This window comes from Pezoporus occidentalis, unplaced genomic scaffold (genome assembly GCF_034315485.1).
Source record: "Pezoporus occidentalis ecotype Australia unplaced genomic scaffold, CSIRO_AGI_Poc_V1 ctg64, whole genome shotgun sequence".
NCBI lineage: Eukaryota > Metazoa > Chordata > Aves > Psittaciformes > Psittacidae > Pezoporus > Pezoporus occidentalis.
Window position 1 is genome coordinate 2023827 of NW_026915987.1, and position 15006 is coordinate 2038832.

Consider the following 15006-nt stretch of genomic DNA (forward strand, 5'->3'; position numbering starts at 1 on the left):
AACCCAAAGGACCTTTTTTTCTCTAGAAAATCACTATTTATTTAACATATGATAACTCTGTTATGAAATTTTAGATTTTGCAGGCTATCCACTGGATGTTATTTAAGAAGCAACTAACTAGGGGTTATTAAGAACATATTGATTGAGTTATAAGAAATATGTAATAAAGACATATTCGGTTACATAACAATTAACTCTGCATCAATGTGTCTTAAGAGGCAGATGGTATTTATTTAACACACAATAAGCATCTTCTGAAATCTAAATTAAATTGGAGAAACTTAATTTACCTAGAAATGGTTATGGGCTAAACAATTCTGAATTAATTTTCAGAGCTTCACATAAGGCCTTTTTCACACGTAGGGAATAAAGGGCTCCAGTTGCAAAACTGCAATTAAAGCAAACACTGCTCAGAGCACAAGACCTCTCTCTATCAACTCCGAAGACGATTTGATTGCCTTTCCCTGTGTGAACCTGCAGTAAAGGTGGAAAACCCCATCTGAGCAGAAAAAAACAGCTATCTGCCTGCTCAGGTAAAGCATAAGCTGGCCACTGAACTGGTCACAGTGTCCTAAGCAGTGGAAGGCGTTTCATCCCTGATGGAGGCAGTGGCTTTCAAGGTGCTCCCACTGAAGGGAGCAGCAGCGCTGAGACAGCTCTTTGGGTACTAATATGCTTGTAAATTCGGCCTCCTGTGATAGGAACTGCTACAGTGCTGAAGGACACTCAGTTTGCTCTCTTATAACAAAGCAAACAGCAGAGGAGGAACTCAAACAGGGCAGGTGAGTTAATGGTAACACAAGAAGGTCAGTCATTTAGGAAGTTCTTTCCTAGCATTCCCATGGCTCCTGTGGCTCATGCAAGCACTGCCTAAGAGTATTTAGATCTATCCAGTTGCTCAGGTCATCCCAGGGTAGACTTGCTCAGTGTGGTGCAGCTCTTGTCCAGAGCCCTACATTCATTTAATCCTTCATTATCGGTAGCACATAGCTGCTTGCCTATCAGACATGAACACATACACACTTACTCTGACCTACAGGCTCAACTTGGGCTGCAAGAAGATGACACTCACATGATACTCAAGGTTGCAGGTTTTTGACTCTGCCTTGCTCAATTCCCATCTCAGACCTGCAACTCAGGGAACGGGGCAGCATTTGTCCCCCTCCCCAGATGGCCACCTCCTTACCCTGTGAGACACCACTGCCTGTGAGCGAGAGCTGTCACAGGAGTAGAAACACGATTCACTTTGTCCTTGGAAAGGAAATGTGCAAGAGGAGGGGTGGGGGAGACATGCAGGCATAGCTGAAGCCCACAGGTATTTGTGAGCAGCAATAACAGCGGGAATCACAGGGCCTGAATCCTTGATTGAAAATACCTCCCACAACATAAGGAGGAAGAAAAGATTTGCCCTTTACATGGCAAATCAATGGCCCTCAACCGAGCGCTACAGGCTGAGAAAGGAAGAGCAGAAAACAGATCAATAACCTCCTCGGTATGAACCAATTTAGGATGAAGCCTTAATCCAGACTGAGCACAGCACATGATAAAGCTGCGCTCCCGGGCAGGGGTCCTGGGTTGTTTCCCTCCTTCTCCCCTTCCCATTCAATTCAGTGCAACAGTACGGAGCAGCGCGTGATCACCTTTCAAAGAAGTGGCCATCAATGGGTGGGAACCACTCCAGGGTGACAGAGGTGGAGCTCCGAGCCACAATCTGTGGGGCAATTGCAATAGGAGCTGGTTTCTTCGCAGGCTGCCAGCTCTGATAGACGAGGTCCAAGTAGCAATGCATCCTGGCCACTTGGTTGGGCGTGAAGGAGTTGGTGCAGTCATCATCTGAAATGAAAACAGAAGCCACATCACCCACAGGGGAGATAAGGGGTGAGAATTACAACCTGGTGAATTGCAGCTTCTTGCAAGGGCCGGGATGGGTTCTCCCAGCACTCAGGAGTTAACGGCCTGTGAACAAATTAGCGCAGACATCACTTGGGGAGGCAGGTGAAAGGAAACAAGAGTTAAAAAGGAAAACATAAATCAATACACGTGCCCTCCCTCAGGTCCGGGATATGTAGGAAGCACCCAGAGATCATCCCTAGATGAGACAGAGGCATGGAGATGAAGAGACAGAAAAAGCCTCAGTGCAGCACCTTCTGGTCAGAACTGGGGATACCAGTGGACCTCTGGGCTTAAAAGTTTCACTTCTAAAATACCTCAGAGAGAGGATAAAAGGGTGAAGGATGGGTGATGTCAGGATAAAGCACTGACTGAGACTCATGCAAATGAGTGCAATAGACTTTAACACCTTTCTTAGATTAAAAGAACACAGAATTTTAAAATACATCACTTTAATAAAGTTCCTCATTTTTTTAATGAACAAATAAAAATGTTCCGAAAGATCAATTTTTTAAAAAATCATGATTAAAAAAGTAAATTTGGAGGTAGGAAAATAACGTTATTTCTATTCAACATCTCCCCCATTACCATTATGATTCAAGCCCTTTCTGAGCTTTCCATAACCCCTTTTTTTTTTTTTTGATATTTCCAATTTCTTTCTCAGTCAAAATGAAGAAATGATTTTGCTGGATAATTTCCCACAAATTCCCATTTCTCATTTCAACTGTTTTTCCCCAAACATGATTTGGCAACAAGAGCACATCTAGTGCCCTCTGCACACCACGCAACTTTACAACTACAATGCCCCGGAGAAGCAGCAAATTACTATTTCTCTATTGTGCAGATCACAGAAGGAATAAATAGGTTGTGCAAAGTCACCCGGAGACGCTGTGCTGAAGAACTTGATGCTTGCACTTGAACCATTTCTCTGGTTCTCTTCCCATCTGATGAAAAGCTCTTGAAAGCACGGAGTGTTTCTTCCCATGTGCCTGCAGAGTTCCTAGCCCTGTGACGCTCGGTCCCAGATGGGACCTCTGCACGCTGCTGTGACACAAACAACAATGACAGTTTGGCACAGGTCAAGGAATACACTTTTCTGGGAAGATGCAGGTCACTGGAGGCTGCTCAGAGTTGTTTGCCTGAGTGTAAGTTGGCAGCTCAATATTGTAATAGCGTTACTAGATGCTCTGATTTCTTCAAGTCCGTGCCCTGTGCAACTCAAGAGGCACAAAACCCCATGAATTTGTTCTAAAGAGAAGTGTGAATTTGCTGGCTAATTTAAAACCTTGCCACATCTTCCCAGAGATGCAAGCAAAAGGAGACAGCTTCGGCTGGGATCCTGCTCAAACTACAGCCTCAGATGCAGCCCTACCACGGGAAGGACATGTCTGTTCTCATGTTCTCCTGCATCCCTCCTAATTCCACTGAGCAGTGAACCTCCTGTCATCAAACATACCCAGTAGATAGACAGCCACCACCAGCTTGAAAATATCCACAAATCCCTGTGGGTACGCAAAAGGCTGCTTTAATCTGACACCCCTGGATATCCTCAATAATTATCGATGGTCTACCCCTGAGCATGCTGTAAAAGCCATAAATATTCTTCACGGAAGCACAGAAGGAGACAAAAGCCCTTAACAGCCATCATAAAGGAACAATAAAGTATATATAGGACAAAGCAGTGAGACAATGGCATGGGAGAAAGATGACCTGCATTCCCAATCTGCTTCCCCATCAGCAAAGGCTGTGTCCTGGGGGAGGCAAGGGAGGAGAGGCGAGGGAGGAAGGTATTTCAATGAATCCCTCCATGACAAGAAGGGTTCAAGATCCTCAGATAAAGTAATAATTAGAGAAATTCAGGAGTCTTTGCTGGGATGATTGCTCCAACAGAATTCAGAGGCAGAATTCCTGCCGACTTCATGGAGGATCATCTAAAAGATTTATCTTTTTATTTGGGAACACCACGGCTATTTGGACTTGTAAAAATAATTTACAAGCCCAATTTCTTACATTCTTGATCTTCTGGACATCAAAACTTGTTATTTAGGGAAAGAAAAGTTACCCTTTAAATCAGTGCTTTGCTACACAGCTGGGGATAACTGGACAGATGCACATCAGACAAACACAATATGATCAAGCTGCATACAAGCAGCAAAACAGAAAGGCAAGGCAATGCTTAGAGCTACATGACCTCAACTAAATGTTTCAAAGGTATTCCTACAGCAATTTGATATCCTGGTATATTTTTATTCCACTGGCAACAACAGAAAACAACCCGATTCATGCATGAGCTCTAGAGATACCTATCATGTCGCTTCACTTAATTTTTCAAGACAAAAAAAAAGCAGGTTTCTGCTCGGAACGCCAGCACATATGGAGTTCCCAAGAGCAGATCCATATCTCTGTGGTCTGTCTCTGTCTCAGCTCTCGAGAGAGAATTGGGAAGGCAAGATCTCTTTGGAAGAAGAGACCTCAGGGTTTTGCAACAAGCACTCTCCACCCCTCAGCACACACCCCAGTAGATCTGGTGGATGGGGATTGTCATCTCAAGAGTTCTTTGTGCCATGTTACAGGAGGCTGCATCAAGCTCTAAGGCTCTGCCCCACAGTAAAGTGCACAGCATGCTGGGGAGCTGTCTCAGGGTGCGCATGCTTGTCCCTGAAAACACCCTCTAAACAAATAGGAAAATAAAGAGAAAACTAAGCATTGCTTTTAGCTAGGGCCACGGAGAGCATAAAAGCATTGCTGTTATAAATCATTTCAATCTGTGCCCCAGATGACATTAAACACTTCGCTTCTCTACACTTTTATTACAGAGTAAGCACTCCTATGACCTTTTGAGTGGGCAATCTGTGTTTTTGCCTAGTGTATAAAGGTGCCCTTCAGTGGCTATAAGGATATTGGTCACCTTTAAAATGCTGTCAGCTCAGTGTCACAGACCTTCAGCATGGCTTGACCCCGTGACCCAAAATAAGGGGAAATACAAGCTAAGGTATCCCTGGTTCTTTCTGGGAAATAACAGAGGATCATTCAACTCCCCTTGAACTTGCAGGGGTGCAGTAAGGCCCCCAGCCCACCCTTGTCCAATGTGAAGCATCACAGGAGCTCATGGATTCTTTGTATTACTCTCTGTTGGTAGGAGTGCCATGAACCAGCACCTCTGAAAAGCACAGCTGTGCCTATGGAAGTTATAACCTCAAAATCAGGTTTTTGCTTGAGTAACTTATTCCTCTTGGAGGGGTGGCTCCACACAGTTGAAATGTAGCCTTTTTAGCTGCACTCCCAGCACAAACCAGCACAGCATATTGGTGGTCTTTGACCAGAAGAGCATTCCTGACCAGGTACAATCCCAGTATATCCCACTCTAATGATGAAACTTGCATGAGCAATTCTAGTTGAACCACAGTGACTCCAAATCAAACAATAAACATGGTGTTTGAGCAGACACCTGGAGGCACGAGCAGTGTCTCATTAGATGTCTATCACAGATTTATCCTACAGCCTTGGTGGCATCGATACTCATCTGACACTCGATATCGCCTTGGGAGAAGGTAAATCTCTGAATCTGGGGTTTCCAAAGAAGACCTCATAGATGAGGCATCCAGATCCCAGGGAAACAAGGTGTTAAATTTGCTGTAGAGCCTTTAGAAGCTGTTTTCTTAATGCTTATCTCATTTCTCCCCTCCCCAAAGCCTTCTGCCCGGGCTTCACATGAAACTGTGTAAAGCTGGGGAAAGGTGGGAAAGAAAAGAATAGGAGAACTGGAAGAGAGTCCTGAGGCCATCAAATCTGATCCTTTATCAAGCCTGTTCCTAGACCAAAGGACACAGGAGTCAGCATGGAGCCCCACATGAAAGGGACTGCGGAAATCAGAGGTAATACTTGTATTCTTTGCTCATGCCCAACCAGCAGCAAGCTGAGGAAACCCAAGTACCTGCGTAGCTCATGAAGTTACTGAAGGGAGTGTTTAGGAAGCTGTGAAAACCACACGTGTCATTGCCAGGGCCAGGATCCCCACACTGCTTGTGCTTGGGAGCAGGGTTGGTGTCACTGCAGAGGTCCCCAGTCTCAAAGGAGGGCTCTGTTTCCATGCACGGATCGCTGCAGGAGAGGATTTCTGAGATTCCCCGGAAGACGTGATAGAGCCCCAGGCTGTGCCCAATTTCATGGATCATTGTGTGTGTGTGGCCAGGGATTCCATAGAAGGAAGGATTCAGCACAATGCCACCTGTAAAGGGAAAAGAGAACAGCTTCTACATTTGCCTTGTCTTACACAGAACAGCAAAGGAAGACAATCCCAAGGGCAGATCCTCTGGCAGTTCATCGGATCCTTTATAGCATGGGCTGCTTTTTGCACTGTCAGGCACATTGCCTGCTCAGAGAAACTGCACAACAAGGTTTAATCTCACCCTTAGACTGGGGCTCTAAGGAGAAAGAGCGATGGGACAAACCCAACGTCCTAAACCAAAACCACAGTGGCAATTGGTCTTTCGACTGAATATCCTTAGTTTGGTTTGTGTTAATTTAAAGAGAAATCCTACATACAACTGCTATGCAATTGCAAATAGTTTAATGTGCTTAAAGAGAATGATTCTGCCCAGATAAGTGTAAGCAATGTATCGATACCAACAGTCAAAGCATACCTGAAACACTCTCTGCATATTATTCCACAGGGTAAAGGTATAATAGAAGCCTATTAACTTCTGAAACACCCTAAAAACTGCAGTGAGTTGTACCAATGTTTGCAAACTAAGAGCTGGACAAAGAAAACAGCACACACCAAGGCTGGAACAGTTTTTGCAGGGTGTGCTCTAATCAGATAGACAGCTTTGAAGTAACTGTCACAAACACACTCTGCTCATACACCCAGACAAGGCTGGTTTGATCTGAACTGCACAGTCCACTAATGAATATGCATCAGTCTAATGTGTCAAAAACGATGGAATCCTGGAATGTGCTAATTCTAAAAGAACTCTGTGGTTGTTAAATGTGCGCAAAGAAAATCAAGGGTGCTTGTTTTTGTTGTATGAATTATGGGATGTGTAGATAAGCAAATGGTAAATTAGTGAGGCTCGACAGTACATTGAATTAATCATAACTATATTTTTAGCTCAGTTAGATGTACCTTCGGATTTATGACACGCTTCAGATTTTCTTTATTTAGCTTGTTGAGCTCACCTTTTCCAAGCCCTTTATTTAAAACTGTTTGTGTATACTGCCTTCCATGAGAACAGGACACTGCTCTGTAGAAGTGGGAGAATAAATCTTGGATATGGTACAGTACTAATTTAGTGACAATGAGGAGAGGAAAGGTTCTGGCAGGAGGAACTCTATCGGTGACTGCAGTGCAGGGAAGATGAGATCACCGAGTCCTGACTCTTCCTTCTCATCTGCCTGGACACTTGGTTGTAATAATCATGGAATTAGAGGAAAATAAGACTGAGAAGATCTTAATAAGTCACCTAAACTCCACTCTCAAACAACACAGGACCAGTTAGGTCTATACCATCCCTCACAGATACTGCCCTAACATCTCTTTACAACCCCTGATGACATGACTGCCCCACCAGTCCATTTCAGCACTCAGTATCCTCGCGGCTGCAAGGATTTAACTCACATCTAATCTGAATTGATTTGTTGGCAATTTAAGTTCATGACTTCAAGTCCTGCCTCACACAGGTACAAAGAACAAAAGATTCTCCTCCCCTTTCATCAGATTTTATGAGATTGTCATCAAGCCCACTTCAGACTCTTTTCCTTCAGTCTAAATAACTAATGCATTCAACCTTTCTTTAGTCCTTCCTGACTGTGGTTCTCCACTGGTTTTCCTTCCCAGTTGTCTCACATTTTCCTCCAAGTGTCCAAACACAATACACCTGAAATCTTATCAGTGCTGAGGACAGAGGCAAGACCCCTTCCGATGTCCTGCAGGGACCTATGCATAGGAACATAAGAAAGACTGTGTATGGGCATGTGTGACTACATGGACACAGTGCAAAGAAGTCATGTGGACATGTATAAATACATATATAGTCTTTTAAAAAATGAGCTGAAAGTTTAAATACAGATTAAAAAGAGTGAACAAAATCAATCACACTGCAACAACTATGCTGCATGCAGCATCTGCACATCCCTTCCACAGCACTGAAATGCTCCTTTTCGTCCATCCAAATTATATACAGCCTACCAGTACGTAACCACTTCAATCCCCCTTTATACAATCCATGCTCTGATTCCTCCAGTGCTTGGTCTCTACCCAGATATTTCAACCCAGAGAGTGTATTTTGTGAGGGTCTCTTTCCCAATGATAATTCCAGAGTTTGTTTTCCAATAGCAGGAGTATTGGTGGAATTCCTCAGCAGGATGTGCCTCTGAAAGCACAGGCTGGGTAAATGGTTCTGGCTCTGGACAGCCCCGAGGCAGCTGGAGACAGAGATTTGCTTTTTGCCTTTGTTGGAAAGTTACATTTTTCACAGCTGTCAAGAATCTAAATCAAGTGCAGTTTTACAGAAAAGATAAACTCCCTCACCCAGCCAATCTCTATCCCAGCCTTTAGATCTGCACCACAGGACATATTTCATATTTTTTTATTAAGGACATATTGGATTTATAGAAGAGAGTAAAAAAAGATTCAAGCTGAATTCTTACAGAGCAAACACAGGTCTGGGAGGGCCATTTGGACAGGAAATTATGACCATTATTTATTTATTCTACTTTTTCCCCACTTCAAATCAACTTTAAACTGTTGGTTAATGTCTTTTTCTCCCATGAAATCTTGTCTTGGTCAATGGATTCTGGCAACACACTGTAGGAGCTCAGTTGAAACTGTTTTGCTGAGGCATGATGGTGACAATTAGCTTAATGAAGTGACAGAAGAACTCACCAGGGCTTTGGGCAGGCCCCAGCCCTCTTGCAGAAGGCTCTTCTTGGCGCTCTGGAGCTCTCTCCTTGTTCTCTTCTCCCTCCCATGGCAACACCAAGGGAAGCTGTGAAACTACTCATTATGGCAGGATCAGCTACGCTGCAGCCTTAGCTCACTCCAGCACTGGCATTAGGGCTAATGTTTCCCACCAGCAAACCCATCCTTGTTGCACAATCAGAAGCAAACAGTTACTAGTGCAGGAGAAGGGAGTTGTGGTACTACAAAGTGATAGAAATCACATCAGTGTGGGTTCCAGCTGAGGCTGGGGTTAATATCTATCTCTGGTTTTGCCAGATGTTGCTGTGGGGGATGCTCACTGGCAGGCATTTATTCACAGCATCTTCTATTCTTGGTGCTCCAAGCAGCAGCCCATGGAGAAGGGGCTGGAGGCAAGTCAGAGTGGAAGTGGCTTCACTTCCAGCCTAGCTCAGCAGGAGACTGGATGTGTGTCAGTGCCAGTCCTTGGGAAGTTTGCTCGCAGTTCTGCCAGAGCAGCAGCAAAGTTGCATGTCACAATAAAGCATTCACTAACTGAGGTAGGGCAACGGCTTGATCCAACCATGGGGCTTCTCTCAGCTATGGTGACTATAAAGAGATGTTAACATCTAGGATTTGGCGTAATACATTTTTGAGCATGGAAAAGCCTCCCTGACTGATGGCTCGAGCTGTAGCTCAGCTCTCACAATATGCTTTAGAATAATAAACATCATATTTTACTCTCCTCATCTAGCTTTACATTTGCCACAGCTTTTCTGTTTCGCTCAAGATGGGGCTGGGTAATATAAAAACTGGCTTAAACGCCTTTCATAAAGCCTGAACTTGGCAGAAACTGGACTTCACTTCCAGCTTTGGAAGGTCTGGACAAGCTAGAAAATAGCTGGGAAATCTGTGACAATCCCTGCTCTTATAAGATGACCAGATGAGGTTTGTAGCCCGAGGGAGGTTTGTGCAGTTCAGAGAAGTACCTACACACTCAGTAGGTGCCTTCTGAACCAGGCTCATCTGGCACTTTGCAAGGAACACAGGTCCAGTGGCACTGCGGGTGTGAGGGCAATGAGTCATTTGGGAGGTTGTACAGCTTTGTCTGGATGCCTGGGTTCCAGCAGCCATACTCAGCAACCTTGTTATGAAACATGCAAGGCAATCCACAGGGTTGTGAACTCCTTCTAGTTCCACTCAAATGAACATTAGAAATACAATCTCTCAGCAGTTTGCTCTTTTGCACATTGGTAGAGAAAAACAGCCACAAATTTCAGCTGCGAGGGAAATTAATTGAACACTTACTAAGGAATGAACTAAGGATCAGAACATAATAGGCTGAGGTTAAAAATTCACTTCTGTCTAGCATCCCCACACCTATCTCCCCAAATCTTCTTTGCAAAGTGCTCCCATGGAGTGAATGCCCTGTAAAGTAGCTTCACTTAAAAGGTGAAATACTTTCAGCTTGACATCATCTACAAATACCATAATATGCTTTGGGTTTATAACCTAATATTTTCCTGGTTGTGAGCCAGTATCTGGGAATCGTGAAATACTTTTTTTCCCCTGACTATATATTAGAGGAATGATAAGAAATCAGAACAGAGCTTAAAGCATATTTGTCTTTCCTTCTTAGTGCCTCAGAAGAATGCTTTACAAAGAAGAAACATCTTTATTGCTCACCTAGATGCATCAAGGCTTCCTTGTCCCAGGGCCAAGTTGCCACTCCAGCCAGCTCTTCCTCGGAGGAATTGGCAAAGAAGATGTTGAGGTGTGTGGATCCATCCAGTTTGAGGATGTTCTTCAGTTCGTTGACATCCAAGTATGCTCTGTAGGAAAAGAAAAGCATTTTGTTTTCTAAAGGTGACATGAAAAGCCACAAAGTATAGAAGAAGTGCTGCAATCCAGGCAAAGATCTTATAATATCCTGCATAACAGTCACCTGAGATATTTTAATAACCCACTCCCTAACTTTGATTGCTTTGCATTCATACAGTGAATCTTATACAAGGATATCAGGCCATTGATTAACTGAGGCCACAAAATCCAAGCTAAATCCATAAAGCTGTACACATTCCGAAGATAAGTATAGGAATCTACTTATTATGAATGTAATTAACCACATATTATGGTCAGTAAATCTCTTATATCAGCAGTTACCTTGCACATTCCCTCTAGGCTGTTTGTTACCTCTAATCTTCCTTCACGACAAGTTTCACATCTTCAGGCTGGTGCAGCAACACACACCAGCTCACAAAGTTCCTCCTTTAGCACCAGCACCAGCCACTTGTAAGAGGATGCAGATGGTCTAACCTTGACACTGGATGCTTGGAAATTGCTATTTATTGAAAGCCAAGTTGTGCCAAAAGGTCTCCTGGCAAGACATCTCTGCAGGAGCGGTACCATACTGTGACATCAATTCCTAAGGCTCCTTAGGTGTTCCCCTCCCTGGTGAGCTGTATTTCTTCTTAACTTTTGGTATGCCTGGAGGTTACAGAGCAATCTGCTTGCAGATAAGCCAATCCCTTAAGCCTAATGGCCATTGGAAGCACTCTTTGCACTCCTTTAAGGGAGGAGACTTTGTCAATACTGGAATAGAGGAGCTACTCACAGGGCATGCACCATGGTACAACACTGCTTCCATTGGAACTGTGATGCACACAGAGTAAAGCTGGAGAAAGTGAAGCATAAGAGTAACCCATTGGTTCTCTGTTTCTAGCTCACAGTCTTGATATGAAGCATGCTAACACAAGATCTCAAACCCAGGTAAGCTGCACTGTCTTCACTTGACAGGTGGAAACAACAGAGAGATCACACTGAGTCAAGCACGGCTGTCTAGCTTGTAAGGAAAGGACACCATGATGGTCGTGAGCAGGTTGATTCCTGCTTCCTAAAGTCCCCCTCTCCATCTGTGTATGGGTGTTCATGGGGCTCACACAGCTCTCACAAACCAAACACATTCAGTGAATAGGGTTCCTTGCATACTTTGCAAGGCTTTCGTTCCCAGAAGGGTGAAGAAAAAACAGGGGACTTGGATCAACACCAAGATCTTTCTGTCCTTCCCTGGAGGACTCCCCAATGGAAAACACATTCATATTTCCACAATAGCTTCCCCTGCCACTTGCTGAAGTCATTGCCTCCAAAATAGCACACGGCTGGGTGTCCCCAGGCCCTCGCTGACTCATGGAGGAAGACGTGCTCTTTGGGGACCCCAGTGGAAGGGTATGTTTCCATTCCATACAGTGTTTATCTTCCGATCAGATGTGGATGACATCCTGAAGGACAGGTCAGCACTGTGACCCCTTACACATTTCTCATCTCTCCACTGTTCCCAACACATCTATGGAAAACACACACATCTTCCCCTTAGCTCCTCAAGCCTGTTCTGCATGTATCTGCAGAACCTTCTGAGGCTGTGTGTAATCTATGTCCATGATCTTCTTTGTGCCTTTGAAAACATCTCCTCTAAACATGGGCTCATATGTGTCCACACGCAACAGTTTGAGATTACATGAGAACTAATGTACATTTCCAGATGAAAGCATAAGTGCATTGGGACAATATGTGATGGAGGATGCATGCATGGGAAGGGGAGGATGTGTATGTGTACAAGTACGGTAGCATCAGTAGAAGACAGTGAGCAAAAGCGTAAGAGACAATGTCTGAGTGGTGTGATGCTTTGTGCAAGAAAGAAAAGGACAGAAACAGAAGCACTGTGTATCTCTAAGTAGAAAAACGTTTGTGTGTTTTGTATCACAGTGGGAAAGAAAGGCCTGTATTGAGACTGTGGTTGTTGACTCTGGATGCAGGCACTCCATGGCCTATGCAAATCCCTGTAGGAGTAACTATAATCAGACTCCCCTCCTGAGATTACCATTTTTATCCCCACTCTTCTCTTATGGTTTCAAATAATCTAAACTAACATTTCTTTATTCTCAGCTGTCTCTTTGCTTATTGTTTACACAATCCCATCCCCATTTATAGCCTCGGTGCATGGCCACAAGCGCTCCCTCACTTGCACACAGGCTCTGTGCTTCAACATCTAGGTACGTGGATTATTACTGCAGACAACATCCAGAGCAGGCAGCATTTAACTAATTGTTAAATGATGTCAGTGCATCACTGAGACTGAACTCCTCTTACGTAAATCCACCAACTCAACTGGACTTGGCTTTATGGCATTTCTCTGACCACCATTTCTCTGCCAGCCAATATAAGTCTGCAAATGAATATATTCAGAAGGTGTAAGAACAGAATGTCCAGAGGATTTTTAGCAAAGGGGCTGCACAGGACTAGGTGTAGGCAGATCATGTTTGGGAGGAAGAAAGTGCAGTAAAAGCAGTCAGCAACCCCCAACACATAAACATGCTCCAGCACTTAGCTCAGGCAAATCCCTTGTAAGCGTGTGGACATGTGCCTGCATGTGCGTGCATGAGCTGAGGTGTGAGTGTGTAAGCAAGGCTTTGGATTGTGCACACATGCGAGACAGCCAAGAGTATGCATGCAAAGGAACCAGCGTTTGTGTGTGTGTGTAAGAGATAAAAACACGAGCTGGAATTCTATCCTCTCCTTCCTCCCCGTGTTTCTAATAACCTCCCATCCCTATCCATCATCACCACATTCCTACACTCAAGGAGGCATAAATTAACTACTTTTGCAGTTCATGTCCAACTACGTAGCCGCAGGCAGCAGACCCAACAGTTACCAGGTCAAAATAGCTTTCAGTTATTGCATTGGATGAGGCTGCCTCCCCCCTGCTGCCGCGGCTGCTTTGTTATCAGCCCAGACTATCTGACCCAATGCAATCTGCGAGCGCTGCTTACACTTCTCAAGGTTATGTGGGTCCCCTGATAGAGGACATAATGTCTGTCACATGGGCTCGTGCCAAAGAGAGCCAAAGAGCCCAGCCTTTCCAGCACTGCCAAACTCGCATTTCAAAGACATGAGTGCAGTCTTGGAAAGCGATCAAAGCCTTCCCAACTGTCATTAGAATATTTCCTTTATGCATCTCTCCGTGAGTGCCAGCAACATATTTCATAAAATTCATTGGCTCGAGATGGTACCTCCAATATAAACCTGAATGGGGGAAACTGTCAGGGCAAGCCTATGTGGAAAACAAAACAGAACCCAAAGCACAACAAAACACGTGTAATTCCTGTAATGGAAAAAACATACGATGCTGGATGCTGTGAGCCTGCCTCGCTCAAGAAAGCCTAATGAGCCTATTAGTGCATCATAAAAGGTCTCGTTTGCAGGAATCTGGTTTAGACATAGAAATTCTATGGGCTGTTTAAGGCCATTTGGGACACCAAATCATATCAGGCAATGTGCACATTCCCACCCAGATCTTTTCATCGACTTTTTTGTCCAATGCACAGCTTCACTTTGCTTTTTTCCCTCCACTGCAGTGTAAATGGCCCCCTGGAACTCTACAGCAGCTCGCCCTCATCCAGTAAGCCCCAGACCTCAATCAGTAATATGCATCCCGTGCAATGCTCCAGTTTCATTCTAATGGAGCCTTCAGCTCATCCAGCAGTGTCTCGCCACACAGCCTGCCCCATCAGTCACAGGAGCCATTAGCCCCATGCCTGTCTCATCTGTCAAACCCATTTCCTGCCCATTTGGGCTGTGGCTTTGCTGGAGCAGGGCTCATTCCCAGGCAGGGAGGTGAAGCCCACAGGCTTTAGCCCCATGGTTCCATGAAGCTCCCTTCTGCTGGATCCTCAGCTCCAAAGCCAAGCCCAGCTATGAATCTCTGCCACTTCACTACAAACACATTCAACAATGGCTTTTAAACTCAGTGGGTATCCAGTCTAATCATATTAAATCTGGCCTTGGTGGCTAGAGTCGAGCAGTTTTGTAACTGGGTTGGAAACTTTTCCTCCCCATTTTCTTCCAGGTCAGAGAGTGGCTTTCCCGTGTTTCCCCAGTGTGCCTGGGGTGTAGCCTCTTGCACTTATGGTTGTTTTTGCAAGGAACAGAGTTTTCCAGCCCTTATTGTTAGGAAATGTTTTCTACTGTTTGCTCCCAGTTATTCCCTATTTGACTTTGTTTTGGCTTTTTTTTTTCCTTCAAAGACAAGTGTCCCTTTACAGCAAGAAAACAAACAGGGTACTTAAGGGATTGTTTGCAAGACCCCACCCAAGCACAGAGTAGGAACTTTGCTATCTGCTCACTATGGAGTATGGTCTCCAACTGCCTGATGAGTTTGTTAG

The 15006-nt window shown here is 44.5% G+C and overlaps 1 protein-coding gene across 2 annotated transcripts in view; it reads right to left on the bottom strand.

Moving 5' to 3' along the window:
* The window catches only part of PAPPA (pappalysin 1), a 367459-nt gene that overhangs the window by 119953 nt on the left and 232500 nt on the right, over window positions 1-15006 (bottom strand). For both annotated transcript variants that reach the window (XM_062640261.1, XM_062640260.1), the window contains exons 3-5: window positions 10475-10620; window positions 5825-6118; window positions 1641-1833 (exon numbers count right to left, since the gene is read on the bottom strand). In XM_062640261.1, the coding sequence (XP_062496245.1) occupies window positions 1641-1833; window positions 5825-6118; window positions 10475-10620 (633 nt within the window). The remainder of the gene's footprint in view (window positions 1-1640; window positions 1834-5824; window positions 6119-10474; window positions 10621-15006) is intronic.